The sequence below is a fragment of the Pleuronectes platessa genome, chromosome 22 (genome assembly GCF_947347685.1).
Source record: "Pleuronectes platessa chromosome 22, fPlePla1.1, whole genome shotgun sequence".
In the NCBI taxonomy this organism is placed as follows: domain Eukaryota; kingdom Metazoa; phylum Chordata; class Actinopteri; order Pleuronectiformes; family Pleuronectidae; genus Pleuronectes; species Pleuronectes platessa.
The window spans coordinates 1226363-1252500 of NC_070647.1; the positions used below are offsets into that span (position 1 = coordinate 1226363).

The 26138-nt window shown below is 41.6% G+C and overlaps 1 protein-coding gene across 1 annotated transcript in view; it reads right to left on the minus strand.

The window, feature by feature from the left end:
• Nucleotides 1-552: 552 nt before the first annotated feature.
• The window catches only part of mpped1 (metallophosphoesterase domain containing 1), a 58021-nt gene continuing 32435 nt past the window's right edge, over nucleotides 553-26138 (minus strand). The window contains exons 5-7 of the mRNA XM_053414973.1: nucleotides 13513-13628; nucleotides 6135-6248; nucleotides 553-3671 (exon numbers count right to left, since the gene is read on the minus strand). Coding sequence (XP_053270948.1) covers nucleotides 3553-3671; nucleotides 6135-6248; nucleotides 13513-13628 — 349 coding nt within the window. The 3' untranslated portion in view covers nucleotides 553-3552. The remainder of the gene's footprint in view (nucleotides 3672-6134; nucleotides 6249-13512; nucleotides 13629-26138) is intronic.

Sequence of the window (26138 nt, forward strand, 5' to 3'; positions counted from 1 at the left end):
AGAACAGATGGAAATGGTACAGGGAGGTTGAGCACTGGGGGAAAAAACCTCAGCATTGTGGTTGGAGAGGCAGAGTGAGAAAAAAAGAGAGGGAGGCAGCTGGAGGAAGATGAGAGCATATGAAAGCTAGTTGTATTAAAGGCAAAGTGAAAAGCCAACCGTGAATAAATTACTCAGTCTCCTGCGGGATTACTAATGTAATTATTTGAACGAGGGTTCTCATTAGAATGTGCAGAGGTGTGGAAGAGCCGCTGAAAAAAGGGGATACGGAGATGGAGCGGTGAGGGTTTAGCTTCTGGAAATTAACTCGCTGCTCTGGGCTCTATAATTGATACAAGACACAGATACCTTTGATTGGAACAAAATGGAAGAACAGGGATGAAAAAACTTTCCTCATGGAACAAGACATAATGGAGAGGGGAGACAAAAGGAGCGAGTCAGGATAGAAATAACGAAACATGATCCACAGGTCACAGTTAAGATTTTATTCAATCAGTGAATAATCTGTCAGAACCAGCAGAATCTTTATGGTTTTGAGACAGAAAAGTACATTACATTTTTAGAGTTGTCTCCAAAAGCGACGATGGTCAGTTTTGCAGCTGCTGGGTCTTCCTTCCCTGTTTTTATTTTACAGTTTAAAAAATGGGAAAGTCCCGAATACAATACCATATGAATACTTTCATTCCAAAATGCTATACATCAATTAAAAAAAGATCTGACATTAGTAACTATCCCATAATGTTAAAGTAGAAAAGATACAGCAAGTAAAAATGTCAGCTAGGACACAAGTTACTTACGGCTCTTTAAAAAGTACCTCTACAGTCTGCCTTTTACTTGTCAGTCATTCTGCCTGTTTGGGCATCATTTGTTTTCAAATGGTGGACATCTCATTTTGGAATAAAACTCTTCATATGCAGATTGTCTGAGTGGCAGAAGTCATTAACTCTTTTAAGCATGCCTCAAAATAAATCAAGAATTGTACACACTTTTTTTTTTTTAAACAGCAAACACAACACAGCTACTGAAGTAGAGGAGCATCAAAGTGAGGGACATTTAAATGAGGAAGGGAATTGGTGAATCAGACTGAACATTCAGATTTTATTAAACTTATAGATGAAAGTTCCCTCCATCTTTTGCTCTTTTATAGTTCCCTTTGTCACTTGGTCCTTTGAATAGGACTGCAATGCAATTCTGTACCAGCATCAACAAAGACCCATTCATTTCGGAAAACAAGTTAATAAAGTGGGACTTGTTACTAAGAAAATGACACACATATACTGTAGGTGGGTACAAATGCATATGCATTACAAATTAATATGTGCTCTTGAAATTGAGTTCCATTGACAAAAACTACTGTATATACTTAAGTAAAGTCTGAATTGTTACAGAGCATCAGTGGGGTGTATTCATGAAGGATGATTTGCTGTTAGTATGTAAGCTTTAGCTTGGTGTACACAAAACTGTCAACTGAGTTTATAATTGCAATTACTACTTTGTGCACGGGTTGCAAAGTGTCTGACTTGAAGATATTGCTTGCTTTCTTTGCATCTATGCATTGAAATACCGATGCATATCTGCCTGGTTACAAAACCATGTCATTAAATGTGAAATTCTTATAATAATTATGATTATTCGATGACAAGACCTAGTAGCTGAATAATTTTCTGCTGATCAACTAATCATTGCAGCTCAGTCACTACTCAGTTTGAACTGAATGGCTTAAATGGCCTCAGCTGACTTTGTAACCCAGTGCTTATTTATCACGATGAAGATTTCAATATTTGGATGCAGAAGCTGCCAAACCAGTTTGCTCTGATGCTTTCACATGCTGATCCAACAACAACCTTTATATAAGCAGATCTTACTATAGTCTATGGGGAAAGTCTCTCTGAACACCCTACTGGTCTCTAATATGCTCCAGGAACTGTGGTGTTGATGAGTGATACATGAATCTCTCCATGCACTGCTTTAGGACCTGTTGATGAACAAATTAATCACCAGACACGTGTGTTTTATGAACTTACCAGATTCAGTTGGAATGGCCATAGACATAAAACGGATATCAAAAAATATAGAGAAAAGAAAAGCTTTTAAAAACAGATAAACTGCTTAAGGACATGAGAGTTAACAATCACTAAATTGGCACAGAGAAGACTTTACCAAAATTAACATTAACAAGTAACAATTACATTGTATAGACTAAATGAAAAGAAACAACCGCACATCTCTGGACACAAATACTTAAGAATTTTAAAAAGCATTGCAACAACTTGGAAATCTTACAGAAAAACATTTTTGTATTGACAGAGAACATTTACAAAGACCAGTTACAGTACATTTAGTTTCAAACTTGTCAGCTTCTCTTGAATAAGGTTAAAAAAAAGTTGCATCTCTCCTGTGAGCGACACAGAGATTTAAACATGAAAATCAATCATCTCTGTTCAGATGCTGGGTGAGGATGTAGCACCTTTACATTGCATGTTACCTGCTGTCCTTTTCAAGTCCAAAAAGCCCGACCTAGAACTAATTATTCACAAAATGAAGGAGGGAGAGGAAGAAAAAAACAAGAGATATGAGAAATTGCAAAAGGGAGGCCATATGAAAAGAGGGTTGTGAGTTGCTGCCTCTACGTCCTCTCTTCAGTGGGTTAAGAGGCGTACAGACGGCTGTAATCAGGGAGTCAGTTCAGTAGGAGTTGGGGTATAAATAAATAATTTCATTTCGATTTTATTTATAGATATTATTCATGTAGTTTGCATGCATAAGAGGTCTACCCAACCTTCTGACAAGATAGCCAACCCACAACTCTTCAAAGGTAGCCCCATTCGGTGGGACCTGGCAACACTGGCTGTAATGAGGCTCAAGAGAGCGGTGTCAACATGTTTGACACCCTGACTCTCACACAGCCTGTGGCAGAGACCTTCCGATGCCCTCACACACTCGCTTTGATCTCACATATTCACGCACAGTGGCAAAAAACACATTCCCGCAATGAGGAAGCCAAGAAAAACATGGAAAATGAATGTTTACAAGAAGGAAGGGAGAACAAGTTTAAAAAAGTGAAGCTCCCCACTAGCAAATGTCCCACTGCTGAGTCCATGCTACCGAAACTCTCCAGTAAACAAGGCATTGGGTTGTTTCCCTGAAAGTCCAAACGCTTTCAGTTTAATTTGAAGTTACGAAGGCCAACAGCGACATCAGCGTGTCTCTTTCAGTCTCTGAGAGACACATGAGATTGTCAGGGCAGTAAAAGAGAACACAGAGAAATGTCCAATTTCTCATCAAGTAAAGCATCTCTCCACTCATTTGTCTTTGTTTAGACACTTCTATTGGTGAAGAAATGATGGCACACAAAATAACATTAATGACCTGTTTGAGCCTCTGGTCCTAGGTTCCCTACACTAATGGACCCCAGTGGTACTATTTGGCATCACATTAAAACCACACCTGCTCTATATGTACATCATTTAGTTCTGCCTGCTGATCTCACCTATTTTTGCCTGCTCCTTTTTCCTGATTGGCCGTGAGCATTTGCGGGACAGCTTCCTCTAGTCATGTGGTCCTAGGGTTGGGGAGGTCAAAGACAATGGGTGGGTTCATAGGCAGGAAGTTTACGGTGCATGCTGAAGCGTTGACAAATGTCGTGGTTCCATCTGTCATCATGCCATAACCTGTTGAGAGCAGAGGGAAAGAAAGAATGGGCTTGAATTAAGCACACTGTCGTTACAACAATTTACTGTTTGTCTTTTTAAAGTGCACTAAACTCCAGAATAGGCAGCATCTTGATTCTCCTTTTGAATATGCACAGCTATATATTTGAAATAGATGGTAGAATTCACTCTGTCCCATACTCATCATAAGGATTCAATATAGGTTCATGATTTCATTCACACTCGCATTATCATTATCACAGGTATTATTAATTTCTTTGCAGTCAAATAGTGAAGAAACCAGTTCTAACCAGTTCTATCGGTTTTTTGTTTATCAACACATTTTGAAAGTACATGTTGTAAATGAGGCACCCATATTTGGTTTATACTGCTTTGTAATTATAAGTTGTGCAATGCATTTTTCTTCATCTTTCAGTTAAAGTCCCTCTCTTTGGTTTAGGTCAAAGATATGACTTTCTGTGGAGCCTGGTAAAATATTGGATTTGGTAAATAGTAGAGATGAACGATTACACCACTATTTATTTCTGTATCTGTAGCTGTTCAACCAACTAATTTATCCGTATTATCTGTCTGTCTGGCCGGGCTGGGTGCACGCTGACTCGGCCAGTAGAGCTTGTGCACCCTGGCCATATGTATGATCATTGATAATGATATTACATGTTAGTATCCCTGTGGACAGAGCGGCTGTCACATCAAATCGGACGCGCTGTCACGTCAGTTTGCTCTCCCTGTGGAGGACACATCAGGAAGCACCACCCTGCCTTCCGCCTGCGTGGTTGGAGCAGCAGGGTGGGAGATCGAGGGTGTGGTCCAGGGGTCACATCAAGCTCCTGCCGGATTACTGCGTCCTCTACCCATCCCTCACCGCCCTTGGTCGCATGTGGCGGTTGACTTCATCACAGGCCTACCTCCCTCTGAAGGCAACACGGTGATACTTACCGTTGTTGACCGATTCTCCAAGGTGGCTCACTTCATTCCACTATCCAAGCTACCTTCCGCCCTTGAAACCGCCAACCTTCTGGTCACGCACGTCTTCCGCCTTCATGGCATCCCCGTTGACATCGTCTCGGACAGGGGTCCGCAGTTCTCCGCCAGGACGTGGAAGGCGTTCTGCCAGGCGTTGGGGGCGTCGGTCAGCCTTTCGTCAGGTTTACCTTCCTCAGACCAACGGCCAGACAGAACGGGCAAACCAGGATCTGGGGGCGGCCCTGCGTTGTGTGACAGCTCGACATCCGGCTTCCTGGTCCACACACCTCTCCTGGTTTGAATATGCTCACAACTCCCTGGTCTGCTCTGCCATAGGTATGTCTCCATTCATGGCAGCTAATGGTTTCCAACCTCCTCTCTTCCCATCCCAGGAGACTGACGTGGCAGTGCCATCCGTGGAGGAGCATCTCCAACGTGCTCGTCGGGTCTGGCTCGAGGCCCGGGTAGCCCTCGTCCGCACAGCTGCTCGCAATCAACAAGTGGCTGACCATCACCGCACCCCTGCTCCTGACTACCAGCCTGGACAGATGGTCTGGTTGTCATTCCGGGATCTGCCTCTCCAGACCGAATCCCGGAAATTAACGCTGAGGTATATTGGTCCGTTCGAGGTCGACCGGATCATCAATCCTTTCGCTAAAGATTCACCCCCACATTTCACGTCTCTCTCCTCAAGCCGGTGTCCACCAGACCCCTAAGCCCTCCTTAATAGCATAAGACATCAGAGACATCTGCTGCCTGAGTTCTCCTTTCACCAGCTTCCATAAAACTTCCATAACAAGAACTACAGAGAGCTTGTAAAGTAATGTAATAATAACTACAAAGAGCTTGTGTAATAATGTAATAGTAACTACTGAGTTACTGAGTACTAGTTATACTAAGCACTCATGGGTCACAACATCGACACGTTGATGGGCTTTGCTGGTGTGATCTAATCAAGATGGTCCTTCCTTTAATTGGAGGTGTCACTTTTGGAACAGAATTGTTTGTGTGTGGTTTGGCCCTTTTATATGTGGAAGAGGCCAATACGAATACCATCTGACAGTATAATTTTTTACTTTTGTCACATTTACAAAGAGAGCTGCTTTCAGCCTATTTCTCTTATAAAATCTGATCCAGTTTCTAAACTGAACTCTCTGTTGGGGACCGCTGCTCCAGGGGCTCAGCACTGACCCGATAACTTCAAAAAAGAAATCCTCTATCCTAGGAGACAGTCTCTCTGCCCTTGCTGGCCTGGTTGAAATCATGATAACATTGTGGCACCTCAGCTATTCTCTAATATAGACTTCCGTCATTTTCTTCAAAAAAAGATTTTATAATATCTCCATATTCTATAAGGTAAATTGGCTGTCTAAATTTTTTTTTCACTTGCTCCCTGAGATTTAAGCTCAGTAAAAATATCTTATTGCCATCTGATGTAATAACATCCATTCGTCCTGTCGATCCTGTTAATGTATTGTTGAAGACGCATGCACTCACCTTCATGAATGTGTCCAAACACATGTAATTTGGGCTGGACTCTCCTCTGGACCGTGTTGAGTAGCTCCATGCACCCGACACGCTGCATCTTCTTCGGAACCCAGTCCAAGAAACCTGCAGACAAACACATCTTTAACCAAACCAGCGACTTACAGAACCTGCTCTCACCCACAGCAAGATCATGAGGCTTTGCTTCCCACTCTGTATAGTAGCTGTTGAGTGGGATGAAATGGACAGCAACAGTAATTCAATCATATTTTGTCATAGAACCATATTTCAGTGAAAACATACTGTAGATCCTTTAGATATTGCATGACATTGTAGAAAATATGCTCTATATAGTCGCTGTGAATTCAGTCCACTATTAATTCTTGCTGTTGATATTGTTGCCAACTGGTCCAGAGTTGAATATGTTGTAATTCTTATTTTATATTTATTACATATATGAAATTTGTTTTCAATCACAGAAATCGCTGAGAGAAAAACAACCTTTTTCTGTTTTTCCATGGTTAAATGTATCGTCAGGAAGGTTATAAATTGAATCTCCCTCCATAAAGTGATTCATCACATTTTAGAGCGGAGCTGTTCATTTCACACTCCTTGTCTTTGGCAAACTGCACACCCAGCACAAAATAAAAGTGACTCTTAGAAAGCAGCCACAGAAAATAAAGATCAATCACCACCACACACAGATGCAGACTTCAAAGTATGTGTGACAGGGATGAAGCATGGAGTGTATATGATTTAGTGACTGCTCTGTGAGGAGGGATGGGGCTGATGCTGAATAAAAAGCATCAAGTCAGAGAAATAACATGACTGAGGGGCTCATGTCTCAATCTTCCCTCCCTTCTGTTGCTCAGTTCAGACAGGGATGACAAAGTAAACAAGAAGGAAAAGAGAAAAAGAGAGATAACTTAACAAGATAACAAATAAACAACTAGTGCTACGTTGTAGCACTGGCGGGCCCGAGCACCTGCACGTTGAAGCCTGTTGTGGTCGGTGGAGAGAGCGATCAATGACCAAGCGCCCATCTCCGCGTTGCCTGCGTTTTGCGCACTGCGGCAAGGATTAACGCTTCACTTCCTGCGTCCGTCATCCGATGTCGATCCTTGCCTGCTAATTGCTCATTACGGTCCACGCTATCAATTGCACATCACACTGTGAAAATTTCATGTTAATCGAATGATAGTTGTAAAACAAAGCTTACTTCCTGTTGCCAGTAAGTGGCGCCATCACTATTATTACGCACAGACATATAGATCTGTTCAAGTAGGCGCTCTGATGTAGCGTGAGCAATTTTGTGTCAATTGGACAATGTTACCACAACTTAATTTTCACACTGATCAGTATGTGGCGCTATGACCATGAACTAATATTTATATATGGAGCTGTTCAGGTCAGGATTGTGATCATAGGTCAGTAGTTTGGAGCCGGTTGGATAATGCAGAGTGGATTAACAAAGTATTTCCTGTTTCATGGCGAATCAGTAGGTGGCGCTATGACACTCAGGAAATATTGACACATAGAGCTGTTCAGGCTTAGATTCTGATCATTTGACAGACGTTTGGTAGTGATAGGACAATGCAGAGTGGAGTTATGAAAACATCGTGTCCTTTGGCGAAGGATGATCCTTCGCCGCACATCAATGTTTACACGCTTTGAGGAAATGTCACAATTCTGACCATGATCCAATGACTTGACTGAGCTCATTTGAGCTGTATATTGTAAAGCAGCCAGGAGCATTTCATCAAAGTATAAAACATGTCACTTCCTGTAGCCGCCAGGGGACGCTGTGATTTCAAGCCATAATTTCTGTGTAGATGTCATCAGGCCGGGACTTTTGTCTTACATGTCTAATTTGGATTTGATTGGACCATGCATGTCCGAGATACAGGACCTCGTGTTTTGATGGCGTTTAATCAAACTTTGATGGCACGCCACGGTCACATGGTTTGACGAAAAATTGATCTCTAAATCAATTTTATCTCCATCTTGTTGTGATGACCTTCATCTGAATTTGAAGTTGATCTGATGAAAGCCCTGGGACAAGTACTTCAAAGTGAAAATGTGGAATAAGGCCAAAATGACCACTAAAGCCAAAATGGCGGGCTTCCTGTTTGGTCTAACATATCTATCCAAGACACCCATTTGTTTTTTATGAAAAGACACATGCACCAATCGATTTTTGTACATGTCGGCCAATCGTAGTGCCGGGGCTGCCCTTTAGGGGGCGCTAGTCAGTTTTTTTGCCAAGGCCATTCCTTAAAACCATATGAATATTTTTAGGGGGGGGGGATTTTGTTACACACATGTAGTTTGAGTGAGATAGAACCATGAACACTGAAGTTACAGCAATTTTGTGTTTCATGGCGAGTTGATGAACTTTAATGCCACGCCATTGATATGGCGTTTGACGAAAAGTCACAGTTATCTTATGCCTTCATTATCAATGTCTTGAGACCCTTTCTTTACAGTTTGACATGGTTGAGGTCAGTGGATGAGGAGGAATACATCCAAGACATTTCCTGCTGCCACCAGGGGGCGCTGTGATTTTAAGTCACGATTTCTGTATAGATTTCTTCAGGTTGCGACTCTTGTCTTACATGTGTATTTTGGATTCGATCGGACCAAATACGTCCAAGATACAGAAGCTCGTGTTTTGATGGCGTTTAATCAAACTTTGACGGCACGCCATGATCACACGGTGTGATGAAAAATCAACCTCTAAATTGTTTTTTATCTCCATCTTGTTGGTGACACTGAACAAAATTTTTGGTTGATCTGATGAAAGTTCTACGACAAGGTCATCACAAGTACTTCAAAGTAAAAATGTGTAATATGGCCAAAATGGCCACTAAATCCAAAATGGCGGGCTTCCTGTTGCGTTTTTCATAATGCTCCTTGAGGCTTTTTTCTATGATTAGTCACGATACACCTATGTCTAGAATTTGGTGAAAATCGGTTTTGTGGAAACCTAGGGGCTTAGTTCCAGGTGGCGCTGTTGAGCCATTTTGCAACGCCCATTTCCAAATACTCCAGAATATGTACATTTTCACCACTTTCTAATTTACTGCAAAATTTAACAACTTTTTGAGCATGTTAAAGCCCTCAAGAAGCCAATTCATTTGACGAAAAAAATAAAAATAATAATAATCCTTGCAATTTCAATAGGGCCACTCACCATTCAGTGCTCGGGCTCTAATAAAAATCCTTACAATTTCAATAGGGCCTCTCACCATTCGGTGCTCGGGCCCTAATAATAAGAATAATAAGAATAATCCTTACAATTTCAATAGGGCCTCTCACCATTCGGTGCTCGGGCCCTAAAAATGGAAAGACGTCCATGTCTAAGGCCCTGTGGTATGAAATCAGGACAGCTCATTCCGTGTTTGACTAACCTAACGGATGAACTCTTACTGTTTAAAATACTGCAATTTATATATGAAATACTGGAAATAAACAAAAGTACCCAAAGTAATGTCCTAGCCAATAGTCCAAAACTCATGTCTCTTTTCACCTTAACTCGTTGACATTTCGGCCTGAGAGTCAGACTAGAGGAGAGGTTCAGGGGGTCAACCCCGAGGCCAATAGGTAATTCATCCTCTGTGAACCATGAATATCCATCGCAAATCAGGGGAGATTAGGTCTAAAGTTCACAGGTAAGGTCTTGAATAAATTGCGGCAACTAAGAATTTAAATACAACATATACTCCTTAAATTGATCTGTAAACCGAGTAGAGTCAACAGACATGTGGTCAATAGTTGTGAAGATATCATGGACAGAGAAACAGACGTCCTTTAAGTACTGCTAGTGTTGGACGGTGATGTCTGGTTTACAGGCAGCATTCCAGTGCATCTCAAATGTGTCCATGTGGTTATATAGTTCAAAATGTGTCACCATATTGCTTCTCAGATGGTTAAGTTTACTGACAGGGCTAAAGAAAGAACGAGAGGTCAAAGTGAGATTTTACAAACACCTCCGGCTGGAGTGCAGTACATGGCTGTTGAGCTTACACAGCTGCTTCTGACTCTTTTTAGGCACTTTAAAACCTTCCCCTGTAAAGGCCTGTATGCTTCTCAGAGTCCGTTGCGGACTGACGGACGGACGGACGGACGGAGCGGACGGACCCTTTTTGATTTATAGTTCTTCGAGCCTTTTTCTTCGAGAAAAAGGATGTTGATGACGAGACAGTTTTTGCTGAAATAAAGTGACACCCAGCGGGTCAAAATGCTTATGTTATCGTGTCTTAACGCAGCGGTTCCCCGGTCTTGTTTCCAAACTGAGTTGCTAATTCAACAGCTGCAACAGCTTGAAGCTACACGGAGGCAGCTAGCTTCCCCCCAGCTTCCACACACAGTCAGCACGGACACCCGATACTAACTACTACCAAGTGTTTGCTTCTAACCTGACGGTGTTTGAGAAACAGTGTCATGACAGCCGTGGGATTAAAGTCAGCGGGTTTTTGCGCTGTTCCCACCGCAGTTATCATGGTGGCTAGCCCGCTACCCCCGTTATGAAAGTTTGTTATAACCGTATGTGACCGTACACACATGCCGTAAGTGATTTAACCAGCCACCGTCAGCCGGACAACGTCGCTGGCTTAACACACTTTTCACATTAATCATAGTCATAGTTGTGATTTTGGTTTATTGTGATGTAGGGAATGGAACAGGAAGTTTGAGGTCCCGAAATGCTGGCGTTAGCGGACCAATCACAGCCAAGGGCTATCCGTGGGCTCTCCGCCATTTCGACGTGTAGCTAGAAAAATGAGAGCTGCACGAAAAGCTCTCCGAGGAGCCACGGAGGGGCACGGAGAGGGCGTTCCACGTTGGAGAAGGCGGTCCTATCTGTCCGTGTCCGTCAAAACGGAGAAGCATACATTGGCCTTAAGACTAAGTCAGGTTTAATGTCCATGCCCACAGTGACAGATGAGAAGTGAGCTGTTTGCTTCTAGCTGGACCTCAGTGGGCAAATAAGAAAGAAGAAAATAAAAGAAAGAAGGGAAGAAGGGAAGAAAGAAAGAGAAGAGCCCCAAGGGATACTTTACACTTTTTTTTTTTTTATTACTCGAGTACTTAAAACCTCAGAAGCAGAGTTAATGGACCCTCGCATACATAACACAGACATAAAATCTCAGCTGGCCGTATATCAGTCATGCTGGTAAAATGATACAGTCTGACTTCCGTGTCTGCTGAATTCGTCTACCTGTAAAAACGCACGATTAGAATCACTTTAATTAAAGAGAGCCTTAAAACTCTAACTTTTTCTTTACATGTCTTGGAAGAAGGTGGAAGGGAAGTTAGAAGTTACGAGGGCTTTTTGTGTCTCAGGGTATTTTGCTCTGAAGGGCCACTTGCACTGGCAGCTGCTGCTTTGGGCACAGAGCCTGTTTTCCTCTTGTTGTCTTACTTTCTCTCCTTCTCTCTCTGCTGTTAACTTCTTCCTCACACCCAAATAAAGAGGCCATATTGTTTCTCTCCAGCCACAGATCTGCCACTTTATCACAGCTCATAAAATACTCGCTTTTGCTGCAGTGCAAAACATCTTGATCACAATTCCTTTTCCCTCACCTTCTTTCCTTTGATTCATTATTCCTTCTTTCTTTAGAAATAATTTGAAACTGCATTGTTTTTCTTGGCTCCTGGCACCTTCAAGAATTATTGTCTTTCATTTCTGTTTTTCTTTTCTTCTTTCTCATCTGTGTGTGTGTGTGTATGTTTGTGAGACAGAGAGTGTTCTTGTGACTGTGTGTCATGCATTAGTTGCCTACTGTAGCTGCTCCATATGCTAGTCGCTCATGAGCAGATAGCTGGGGACACTTGGCTAAGCTGAATGAAAAATAAATGGCCGTGTTCGCAGAGACGCAGACACAGAAATCAATCACACACACTCACTCACATTTGAACACCGCAGCTGCAGCAGGAGATGAGGTGTGAAAGTGTGTGTGAGATTGTGAGTCAGGGAGTGAGAGGAGTGTCTGAATGTCTCTGTCTGCTTGTGTGTATGTCTTTGAGACAGAGGAATATCTACAGGATGTCAAGCTTGTGCACCACCATCTGTGTTTGCTCCGGCTCTTGTGATGTTGGTGTGTAAGGACTGGGTGTGTGTGAGACACATCCACAAGCTGAGAGGTGATCACCAGGAAGGCCAATAATCTGGTAAAATGAGATTTCAGTCAGGGCAGGATGAGCTGACTGGACAGTGAGTCATTGCTTTGATGACAATCACCTTATATTCATCTGGCCAACCTGAAAATGATTCGACAAAGTTTCACCATTTTCATTGCTTTTATCTGCCATCCACCACAGACATATACACACATTGTATATTTTTGCATTTATATGTGCGAGTATGTGTATGTGGATACTTTAAAAATAGACACGTGGCCATGTAACTGCAATAAAGTAAGAACCAACACCAAATCTATGGATTTACACTCTCCTTTACACATATGTATATACTGTTGTAAAACATTTGAAATGGAGACCATGTTAAAAAATTGATAGTATAACACAAAACGACAGAAATTCTGTTAGATCTATTTTTACAACTCACTAAAAAAGTAAAAATGCATTATTTCGTAATTGACACATACAACACTGAGCACTTAATATCAATCTTTGATGACTTCTGAAAGAAGAACGAAGTCAGTGGTATGATGAGATGTCCCTCTGGGACACAGTGACTGATATACAGTAGCTGCTGACGACAGCCAGGAAGCTTCAGTCAGACTCTCAACAAGTGGACTGCGTAGCGGACAGGGTGCGATGTTGAGAAGTTGTAGCTGAACAGGGTTGACTAGCAGTGTTTCCAGTCAGCGTCAAGTGGTCACTAAATATTTAGATGTAAACATTTGTATTTCTTAGAGACAGGGTTTGTCTGAATAGTGAATGTGTTGAGTTAGCTTTGTACACTGTGCTAAGTGTTTACTTGTTGTGGAAACTGTTGGGTTTCTCTATAATTTTTCATTGTAAAGTGTAAAGTAAGCGAGTCAAAGTATGTTGTGATTTGGCACTATACAAATAAAATCAAATTGAACAGAAATACACTTGGAATTATCCTGTGTGTAAAATAGGAAAATAACTGCATAGAGCATGTTGATGCACAATAATACAGAGGTGCATGTTTAAATGAATACCTATATATCTGTATTTTAATGTTGAAAAAATAAGATAATCGTTCATTTTAAAAATCTGATTGTTCTAAATGACACTATTTTATGTCATAGGTGTGTTTAGAGTCTAATGTGAATGACTCAATGTGTATGAGTTCAAAAAAGAAAGCTTGTTACTGTAGCATACATTGTGTGTGTGTGTGTGTGTGTGTGTGTGTGTGTGTGTGTGTGTGTTTGTGTGTGTGATGTAATCTGCGTCTTACCCAGCGGGGGGCAGTGTGTGACCAGGATGTCTGTGTTTTCGGGGATCTGATTCCACTTGTCCAGCAGAGCCTGACCCCGTGGTAAGTTGAAACCCCAACCATAATACCAGGGCTGCCTGCACACACACAAACACACACAAAGTTTGGTTAATGAAATCCCTATTACAAGAAGAGATATCTTACTGTCTCCTATCCTAACCTTTACACAACCTTTAAGATCTACACAAATAATACAGGTCATGCGTTTGGAGGTTGAGGGTAAGAGAACAGGATAACTTTTAACATTCCTCAAAGTGGCCACATTGAAAAATAGGGGAGAAGATAACACACAGCCAACAAATACAGCGCAGTGTATTGTGGTACAAAGCATCAATGCTCACCTGCATATGATAAAACATTAAGAAGGAAAATATGCTTACAACTGCAAGTTATTGGTTAGAAACCTAGCACTCAAATAATACACAAATACAAATATTGTTATTAATAATTCATAGTGATAAAAATCCTTATGTGAACAGTATTGATAGTCAAGATGACTGGAAAAATGCTCAGAATATTTCCCAGTGCATTTTCTGTTAAAGCTGATGTTTTGACAAAGACAACAATGTGAGGGGGAGATTGTGGGTAAAGGTTTGGCATGTAGGCCCACAGGCTGCGGACAAAAAAAACACACAATGCTTTATAATGTTAAACTTTAGCCTACACTATCCATGACTGTCCATTCATGATGATTCAGTGTGTCTTACCTCCTGTCGTTGCTGCCTGAATAGGCAGCCTGTCTAATGGAAAAACTGCAGGAACACAATACAGAGAGCAAAGATCATGAATCTAAAACAACCTCTCCCTTCCTCTTCTGTTGCATAACACCGACAATTGTAATCTTCCTTCATTTTAGTGTTAAAACATGCACAGCTTCCAGGGGGACTTACTAGGAAACATTATTGCGTGTGTGTGTGTGTGTGTACGTGTGGTGGTGGTAATTGTGGGGGGAAGGGGCTGCTCTAAACATCGCCTTGATCACAGCCAGTCTTAAAATGCTCGACAGGAAGACGACGGAAGAAGAAGGGAGAAAGAGGAGGAAAAAGAGCCTCGACGGCCGGCGCTCGTGTCCCTTTACTTTGATAGTGAATGCCTCGGCCGTGAGTTGAGTGACGGAGAAGAAATTAACATGTCACTTACAATCTGTTCTCAGATCCATCTTCACCAACACACCACAAGCGCGCGCCTGTGTGTGCAAAATCAGCCGATGACGTCCGTCGCCATGCAGCCAGCTTTTTTAAATTGCTGAGTGCAGTCACTCGAAACGCCAACTTTATCGCCAAGGCCGCTACTCAATGCGTCTGTACTCAGTGGAACATCAGATGAGAATTTTTAAGAATAATTTCCGGAGTGTGTGTGTGTCTGACATATTTGGGGACTTCTGAGACAGATGGGGAAACAGAACGACAGACCTGAAGATAGGAAGAAATACCTGTCACACACACTCTCTCCCCGTCTTTTCTCTTTTTAAGAAAGCTAAAAATGGTGATCCTGAGGTCACCAGCGTCGGGAGGGCCGATCAAGCAGTGTACCCTGGGAAATCATTCTATTTCAGCTGGGGTGCACGCCATTAGAATTGCAGCACTTCGTGAACATCAGAGACTAAACATTTCTGACGAATGATCTTACACTGCCCATGAACACAATTTCAATAATTTACACAGCAAATATTAAAACATTTAGACTGGCCTCAGCATATTAATAGGGCCTGTGGAATGTAATATTCATGTCCATCTTAACATGGACGTCTCAATTAAAATGGAATGAGCTCAGCAGTATGATTGATGCTGCCGGCTCTCGGTGTGAATGGAAGGATGAAGAGAGAGAAAAGGAGGAACAGTGAAGAGTTTCTCCCTGACAATGACCAGCCAGATGCTGATGTATCCTAACAGAGGGAGGAGAAGCAAAGAGAAAGATTCATGAGGATGGAGAGAGTGAGTGTTGTACTTTGATCAATGGCTGGATGGACTTATTCAAGACGACTTAAAGGACGATATTAAACTTGTGCAGGTTTCATTAACTGCAAATAATTTACATCCAACATTATTTATAACCATTTCCGAAAGCAAACTCTGTATGTAGACTGATGTCTTCTCCTCCAAACAGTCAATAGTTTCAGTTCATTGTAAGGTCACAATGAAAATTACATTGAAATATGCTTGAGCTAATTTGCTTCGAGAATTTTTTTAACACAAAATTCACATTTTCATTAATCCTTGTTTATTCGGGATTAGAGGTTTACACGGATAACATAAACCTGGGTGTGCATGTCCCTCTGTACACGACTCTAACATAATCCAGGACTCCAATGTGTACCTACCCACTGAGTTCCCTCGGCAGTTTCTGGATGAGCCCAGTTTGGTTACTGTTTGCTTGGACTCAGCTGCATTTACAATCTGCTGGATTTGGCTCATTTAACTGATCATGTTGATAACAGTTTCCGGATTATTTCAGCATGTATCTGCTCATTAAAATTATTTATCACATTTTGGATCATTTTTGAGTTTCTCAAATCGAACCAGGATCAGATGTATACAAACAATAGCCTGGTGCCACATAAAATAATTTCCCTGTTCATTTCATATGGTTCACTGCGCAAAAAAAGAACTTCTGTAGATGTAGTTGTTGAATTATAAAGCACAGGCACCTGAAAAAAAAAACATTAACATGACATAAATAAATAAATGATATGTTGACTGTGATGGATGCTTTCCAATGAAATATTTCATCCTCTGAAAGTTGATTTTCGTAATTAAGATCATGCGGGAGCAATCATAAGAATGATAGTATGTTACAGATAAGTAATTATTTTAAATTAATGGGTTGAAACAGTCAAAGCCTCAGGTACAAACCTGTACTGCACTCTCAAACTATATGCTATCAATCACCAATATCACTTTTGAGATTCTGTCAAAACTTCAGAAAACACACTGCCTTCAGTTCAAATTGAGATTTTACGTGGCAGTACATTTTTGAGAAATAAGTTATTTTATCCACTATCCCTAAAATACTGACGATCCAATCTGTCATTTTGTCATGTGAGGATTACAACATCCTTCACAAAGTAGCCCAGCTTTAATTTAATGTCGATCCTCCTCTAATCGAAGGCGTCGCTCCCTTTCAAACAGGCTATCTTGCAGCAAAACTTTATCATGGTGTCCAAATAGCAGGAAAATCCTGTAGGCTTCGCCATCACTGTTACCGATAAGAGAATATCTCTGGCAACCAACTGACTACAGTGTCTCTGAGTGAGAAAACCTCTCCGGTGTAAGCGAAGCAAGCCCAAGACTAATTGACTATAATTCAATAGGTTATGTCCCTGCTCATGAATAATGATCTTTTCATCAGGTAAGGGTTAAAAATGAAACAAGTCATTTGTGTTAATTTAGAGCAAAAAAATCAAAGTGTGGCGCATAATTAAAGAATCCGTTAATGTGAAGGGATTGTATTTGTTATGGGTTTAAAAAAAAGGAGAAAGCAGATGTTTATGATAAGGCTGTCAGTCCTCAAGCACATCTTCAGGCTACACACAGGGAGAAACACAACAGTCTGCAAACACTCACTGAGTTACTGCCGTCATTCTCCCGAGGAAGGGAGGAGTAACACTTCTTTCAAAATTCATTTAAGGTTTTAACACAGACAGGGCAATGTGCAACTCTTTGCTTAAGCCTGCATGCAGCTCTCTCTCACTCTGTCTCTCTCTCTGTGTGTATGTCAGTGTGTGTGTATGTGTGTTTGTGGGGGGGGGGGATGTGTGTGTGCCAACTGATATCACTCATCAGTACATGAATATTTGAATGGCTCTGCCAAGGGCTACAGGGTTTCCTTGCCTGCCTCCCTCCTTCTCTTTCTCCTTATTCTCTCTTCTTTATCTCTAGACCTAACCGCATCAGCTCCTGATTCCACTCTCCTCCTCCTCCTCCTCTTCATTCTCTTCTTCACAAACCATGTGCCCCTCACTCTCCTCGTCAGCTAGGAAACGACCTGCTGCCAGGAGAGCCTGCTCTCTGAGTCTGCCTCTGTGTTTGAGAGAGAATTTTTCACGACCACATCAACAGTGATGTTGTCGGACGTCCTGGAGGGAAGGCAGTCAGAGTTCGGCGACGGGTCAGGAGGAAGTAGTGCTGGTTATAGAATTTTAAAATCATAATGTATTTGTGGACTCAGTATTTTGGCCAATATTTTTGGAACTATTATGAACTGAAAGACGCTAAAACACTCCACAGCTGAGGGGAACTGCAGAGATGGGTCATAATCCTCTGTGGATTTACTTGATGCATATTCATGTCATCCACGGCTCATCTCAAATCAATGATTAGCCTACCAATTGGGTTATGGTTTTGCTTACATTGAACTGCATTCTCACATGCATAGTATATTTATGTTCTTTCAATGTAAATTTGTTGTTAAGACAAAATTTAAGTTGGGGATATTTGATTTATTTTCTTATAGTCAACATATGGGCAGATCAAAATAAACAATGAATGTCTCAGTAACATGTACTGTGTATGCATCTGCAGCCTCATATATCTGACATAGGCTCCATTGTTTCGTTTTTCATTATTATAGTAATATACAAGTACAGGCCTGAAACTTGCAGCATGGAGTGGCAACATGATCCAGACATTGGAGTGAGAGGAAAACTCAGCAAATAAACGGACACACACACACTATTGAGCACATAAGGTTAAGGCTGTGGAATGCTGTGGTATTGGAGTGAGGAGAAAAAGAAAACAATTAAATTAAAGATGATGACTGTAATGGGGGTAAAGGTATCAATCATTACATGCACCAATGCAGTGAAAACGACCAATGGTGCCCACCTCTGCTAGATCTAATTAACTACTCATGACTTAACAACCCTAGGAGGCAGCTTGGGGGAGTGAAGTACAGCAGTATGCATACGCACAAAGGGAATATACAGGGTAAAAAGATGCTCCTCAATTGTTCTCCTCTGAGAACATTGGGATTTGCAAATGCATCGATGCTTCTTTATTTTCACTATGCTTTTATTACTTCCCCTTTGTCTTTAAACTGCCATACTCTCACACATAGGGTGATTTAAAGGTGATTGGCGCATAAAGTCTAGTGGGACAGTATAACTACAAATGGCTTATTTTCTCTCTAAATGAGTAGGAAATGAAATATTTTGCTGAGCCTCTGCTGTAAGACAAAAAATCATAATTGCATGTTGTCATTGTTGTGACATCACACAGGTGTGACTTGTAAGCTCCAAACAGGAAGTTGAGGTGATTTATGTCATCTTCCTCATGAGGTGAGGAAAAACTATCATATAGCACAGAACTTTGATGGAAACACGAATTTGATTTACTACTACAACAAAATTAGTTGGAAAAAATTGTTAATATCCTCTTTCTATTTTGGGAATTTGAATTAGTTTTAATGTTTGAGTTAATGAGACATCATTATTTTATGAGATTGGGACAGTGTTAAAAGGATCAACCATGCAATGAAAACCACTGTGGCCAGTATGCTCTAACCCTAGTTGAATGTATTCAATAAAATCTGGACTTGTTTGTTACGCAATTAAACTTCGGGTCAAATCTAAACACCTTCTGGTCAAGCATTAGCATTCGATTGTAGATCACATATTTGAAGAAAACTAGTCCAGGTTCTGTTCTACACATCCCAGACAGACAGATAGACAGAGAAATAGAATTCAGACAGAAAGATATCTGGACTTGAAATGCAATGCGCTTAACAATCTCCTTTTTACCTAGCCTTTCTATATTGTTAATAATGAATGTTTAATTCATGCTCAAGGTGCTATAGGAAGCATTGCGATAAATGATTAAGGTATGAAGAAGGTCTGCTGATCTTACTCCCAGAGGGAGGCTGATCCAAAGTGTAAGAGCCCATGGGAGCCTACAGTAGGGGACCTGTAAGTAATCAGCAAAAGGGTTGTGTCCCATTGTGTAATTAAATGAACTGAGCCAACACGAGAGTGCTTGTTAGTAATCATGAGTTGGAACTATAATCATGAGCTTTAGCATTAATTGAGGATGTTTTCAGCGCAAGAGAAACACACTGATTTTATTCTGCTCTGCTTCATTGTACTTTACTCTAGTGTAATAGTTCTGACTACAACTTCAAGTTTAAGAATGTCATTCAGACATTCTTCTTGCAAACTTAGTGACAACCACAGGTATTTAGTAGTTATATTGTAAACTGGCAGCTGCAGCTCTTTAGCACAGCTACTTGACATTGAATTGAACAACAGGACAGGCTTGAATGCCTGAACCTGACAATGTGGGGTGCCAGCGCACGAGCCATGAAAACATTCCTTCAACCTGATGACGATAGAAAAGACGATCCAAAGCAAAGTCAAAGGATCAAAACATCAGACAAATTAAAACGTTGGCATAGATTCAGAGTCTTGAAAGTAAGGAATTTGAAAAGCTGAGGTTACACAGCCCTGCTTTTCTCCCACCACCACCACCACTGCATCCACCCCCACCCCCCACCCCCGCCCACATAATGGGATTAGCAGTGCTTGTTTCAACAACGTTGACAGTTTTAATGCAATAGACACAGTGATGCTTGAGGAAACAGACTAGGGTGTGCAGACAGGCAAAACATGCATTTGTGTTTAGCTCACGGTGGCACATGCCAGGAATGTGAGTTTGACTTGGTCAGCCCACTCAGCACAGTGTGGTGCCATGCTCGAGACGGATTTGTGAGAGAACGACATTTTTTATATTTTGCGAAAGACACATTTTCTTCACTCAAATGATTTGTTGTGACTAACAACTACTGCAGACACTAGCTATTCTATCACCTTTGCACATACACTTTGATGGCAAGACTTCGATCGGTTTAGCACTCACGTCTTGGGCCCGCACACGATGGCGAGGATGCTGGGGGAAGGCAGCCCTGCAGGCAGAGTATATCTCACTCTGATAATAAGGAGGATTAGAGATGTGACAGAGACTAGCCTCCAGCACCCTCCTCACTGTCCCTTTGTGTGTGTGTGTGTGTGTGTGTGTGTGTGTGTGTCTACCAATGTGTGTGTATTGTGCTGTCCTAACTTTACCTTGCTCACCCTAAATCACCACTTACTTTACTTTCCTCTGCAAATATGCCGATGATAAAGATCATGTGATATGATTCGAAGCTCTAGAATGGATCTTGATGTGACTATTTTGTCCAGAGTTTATCATAACTTGTGTCTCAGGTTAGAATTTAGTTTTTCCATAATTTTCACCATCATTCCAATCGTTCAAATTTCACATTTAGATGTGACATTAAAGTTGTCCTTTGACCTTTTCACTTCATCATTTAACCTTGTTGGACATTTGTGTGAAAAGTTTTTCTTCACTAGTGTTTGAAGTCATCAGGAATATTCATGTGTGTGGTCACAGTGACCTTGACATTTGACCTCAGACAAAATCTAATTAGGTCATCCTTGAGTGTGAGTGAATGTTTGGGTCAGATCAAAGGAAATTACCTCTGGGCATTGGTGATAACCTGCATTCACAGAATATACAATTGTCCACCAAATCCGAATCAGTTAATCCTTGAGTCCAAGTGAACCCTTGTACCAAAGTTCAAGTTATAACCTCATGCCTTTTCTGAGATATATACCTGGTAAATGGACGAGTGTTAACATATTAGAAAGACTTTCAAGATTTAGGATTCATGGCGGGTAAAGTTTGACTGAGTACAACACAAACTAGAGAGAAACAAGTGCATAGTTTTAATAATATGCAATGCAATGTGGGAAAAAGTCTGATTCTACATAAGACCTGTGTGTGCACAACTATAGTTGAATGCACAGACAAAAGATCTTGTTTAAAACTCCGCCTGCTCAAGATAAACCGAGCAGGGTATTAAGGAGAGCAATATGTTGGATTGCAGGTGCACTGCTCTTTTAATCTGCCCTCCCTGTGGCCTTGGTTCCACCTGTGTGGCATTGCCTTTTCACCCCCAAACCTACCAGAAGAGAGACAGATTGCATACATGGCTGCCCTCAGTGTGAGTGATGTAACTCGAAGCAGGTCCCAGAACACACACACAGTCAACTCTTGTTTTTTCAACATTATGTTAAAAGTGATGTGTGTGAGAGTGTGTGTGTTTGTTCGAGACACAGTCTTCTCACAAATGATACACTGGCAACAACAATCACACACACACACACCAGACACACACACACACACACACACACACACACACACACACACACACACATGCACACACACACAGACACTAGTGAGCCCAGTTGGGTGTAGTGTGTCCAAGCATTGTTTGAATCCTGGACAAGGACACTTTGCCATCACAGAACCGATCTTTGGGACAGAGTGGAGACATCTGTCCATTTCACCCCCCCCCCCCCTCTCTCTCTCTCTCTCTCTCTCTCTCTCTCTCTCTCTCTCTCTCTCTCTCTCTCTCTCTCTCTCTCTCTCTCTCTCTCTCTCTCTCTGCATCTATAACATGCAACAGTGCATTGTGTGCCTGTCAGCACAATGTGCCACACACTCTGCTTTGTTAAATTTTTGTGGAGCAAAAAAAACACATAAAGTGATATAGTGAACAGACACGTAACAAGACATTACATAGCTGACTTATTCAGATACATAAGAGTGCGACTGATTGTCAGTGTCGGCGGGGCAGTGTGCTAATAATCCGAGAGTCTTTGGACTGACTTGAACATGTTTTCTTCTTCATCCTCAGATAAAGTACAACAGGTGTGGGAATCTTGCAGCCCCAGGCCAAAGGTGCCCCACCAGCAATAATGTCTGGCCTGATAGATCATTTTGATTTAATTTCACAATATATGACGCCTGTTTCAATGATCACTTGCGTCTCACAGGCATCTGTTGTTAACAGACTCACAAACAAGAGTGCTTTACTTTTAAACTGGTACAGGAATTAATGCAAATATTCATATTGTTTGTAACATATTGGACAGATTGAAACTGCGATGAGAGACATTTTCACCGTCTATTTTGTTGTAAATCACATGTGGTACGTGGAGAAACGAGCCGAGACCCTGACTCTCTAAAACAGCAGCACCGCTCACACGCCTGCGACGTGCGTCTTACGCAGACAATTTGGGCAGAAAAATGAAAAGCAAGACATTCTGCAATGCACACACACCACTGTTAGTCAGAAGGCAAAACACTGGAGACTCTACCTTGTATACCAGCCTGGTGCTCAAGGCGGTATTTGTGTGTGTGTGTGTGTGTGGGTTTGTTTGTTTGTGTGTGTGTGTGCGTATGAGAGAGAGAGAGAGAGAGAGAGAGAGAGAGAGAGAGAGAGAGAGAGAGAGAGAGAGAGAGAGAGAGAGAGAGAGAGAGAGAGAGAGAGAGAGAGAGAGCTGTAACTACCAGTTCACACTCTCAAATTATCCAACCATCCATCCATCACACTGAAGTACTCAATTCCTCACATATAAACACACACACACACATATCTGGCAGGTCTCAGTCTCCCTGATGTGCCATCGTAACATGATGGAAGATAGGCTGCATGTTTCTATGTGTTGCAGCAGCAAACAAGATTAAGGAGAGGGAGGCTTTTGGGATGGGGAACGATGGATTGGGAAAGATGTAGAGCTAGAAGTGAAGGAAGAGGGGAAAACTGAAATGACAGGCAATACAACACAACCAAACAAAGACACGAGGAGTGGAAGCTAGACAGACACAGAGAGGAGAAAGAGGGACATCGTTGGACAAGCCTAGGGAAGAAATCATAGATAGGATTAGTGACACTTGAATAGTCAACTCCCCTGTTCCTGCTCTCCTCTGCTTTTCTGACACTCCAACCTTCTCCCCATCTTTTGCTCTAAACAGCCACTTTTGCTCTCTCAGTGTCTGATGTCAAGAGAGCCAAACTAATTCTCACACCCCCAATTTGGCAAAACACGCAATGTGAGCTATACAGCTATTTGTTGATTTGATTTTGAACTGTATCCATTGATCCAGTTTGGGGTAAAACAATGCATCTGTGATGGGATGTCCCACAAACACATAATCAAACACTAACTTTAATGACACATGGTGATGGATCTGCTCAATAGTCAACAACTTGTTGTTAAAAGTAAAAACAAGGTGAATTAAAATGATTTATTTTGACAAATTATTGAACTTTTTATATATATATGTATTTAGATTATCTCAAATATAGACTCATTTTCATGCAGTTTAGTTTGTCAAAACGATTAAGGTCATTATTTGGTGTTCCCACCATGGCTGCTTTACCCTGCTGTTTACCCTGGCGCTGAAATGTGCTTTATGGGCCTTTGTCACCCATTCGCTGACCAACATTTTTTTAATTGATATGAAAATTGATATGGGGAATTTCTGATGATCTGTCACACTTTTTGAAAAGTATGCATTAATAATTTTTCAACCAGGATATCGTTTCATTATTCAATTGATTCACTTTTATAGCTTCATTCAATATGTCCAAGCCATCAAAGTGCAGGGAACAATAGCCATAATTAATGCGGTAAGCCGAATTAAGGTTTCCAATTCATTCAATTTACAACACAGACAAATCCATCCAAACTCAACAATGCTGAGCAGAAAAATGTCACCAGCCTTCTGGATAGATTGATGTGGCCACTCTGATGACGCAAATATGCTGTTTGAGCCATAAATCTTTGCCATTGTAACTGTTTTCCTCTTCACCTTGTCACCATCTCATGCAGTTGTAATTGGATGAAGCTCTACCATGACCCATTTCCATTTCAAAGAACAATACAAATCCTTAAAGAAAACGACATGAATCACTGTATTATCAATATCAGTTACATGACAAATGTCACATGAAAACGATTTAAAAACACATAATGTGACTCGCTGCCATTCCTGCTCCTCTGACAAGAGTTATCGGCAGGAAAGAAGAAAGTAACGAGCAGAGACTGTAGGAAAATGCTTTGCGACGTTCCCAAGAGCTGGAAGTTCTAGACAATCTTCCCCCATTCCACCACCCCCAGCTACACTTCAAAACATATATAAACACGTGCACGTGTACACACACACATGCAGGCACGTACGCATGCACGCACGCACACACGCACACACACACACACACGCACGCACGTATGCACGCTCGCACGCACGCACGCTCGCACGCACGCAAGCACCCACGCACACACACACACACACACACACACACACATAGCACTTCACAACAAACCCAATCTGCTGGGCTCAGCAGCAGGAGGGAACTGGGATGTGACAAATCAGGCGGGACCGTGGCAGTCAACTTCATGCCCAGCGATAATGAGCTCCTTCCGGAGACAACTCTCACAGGGAAGGAATGGAGATATGGAAAAACATTAACAACATGTTAATCGGTCAAAGTGTGTAAATGATTTTCAAAAGAACAAATGGATTTAAGTTCTCCTCTCAGGGAGGAGTCTGTGACATTGTCGAGTAGATGGGAGGGTAGAAGGTGGAGGAGAGAATGATCCGAAGAAAGCAGATGGGCAGACAAACACAATCAGTAAGAGGGGGTGAGCGCAGGAGTCTGCAGAAGAGGAGTGTGTGCTGGATGGGGGCTCCAACTTGTGTTTCCTTTTATAGAGCAGGTGGATGAGTTGCCATGCTATTAGGATTGTAGTGTAGTTTTCCTGGGTAAAATAGGATTACTAACAATTCAGATCCAGAGCCTCGGGCTGCCACCTTGAGTAGCCAGCCTTGACCTAGGGACAGCCAACCGGAACAGGCTGGTCGATCTCAGGTTACGACCTGGATTATAGGGAGTCAAGAGCTGCGAAATGTATGTGGGGGCAAGCCCAAGTTGAGCTTCAAAAGTTATGAAATGAGTCTTAAAATCAATCCGGAATTTAACTGGTAACCAGCGAAGGGATGCAAGAATTTGCATGATTTAAGCCCTACGGTTTGCTTTTGTTTTAATGCGAGCAGCTGTGTTTTGAAAAAGCTGCAAATGAGTTACTATGGTTTGGCTGAGGTCTGTATACAGGGCGTTGCAGTAATGTATGAGTTTTTTTAAATCAGGGAGAGATAGAACCAATTGATTTTTGAAATGTTTCGTAGATGGAAGTAACAGGATTTAATGATTTGATGTGGTTTGAAGTTCAGATGAGAATTGAATGTGACACCTAGATTTGATGCCACCCAATACTTGAATGAATTTATTTGATGGTCAGCTATATATTTGTAACCAGATATTACATGTCAAACATTGTACAATAAGAGGGGGCGTGAGCAAGAAAGGAGATGAAGAGGGAAACAGAAAGTGGGAGATGGATAAAGTGGAATGTAACATGAAGAAGAATGGGAGGAGAAAATGATAAAGAAAGAAAAAAGAGTGAACAGGTCCCGCTACAGTTGGTTTTGCAGGGATAATATTCCACCAAAGTCTAATTCTGTCCTTAAAATCTGTCTTGACTTCTTTTTCTTCTTCCATCCTACCACCCTACCCCCAACCCTTTCCTTTCAGGGTGATAGTTGCCTTGGCAACCATGGCAAATCTTCCTTTTCTCAAACAGATGTCCCATTTAGTTGCAAATTAGAATGTGTTAAAAACCCACGAGACGCAAATTATTTCAAAGTTCTCTGGTGGAGTGAAGGAAACGAAGGGCGGAGAAGAGCAGA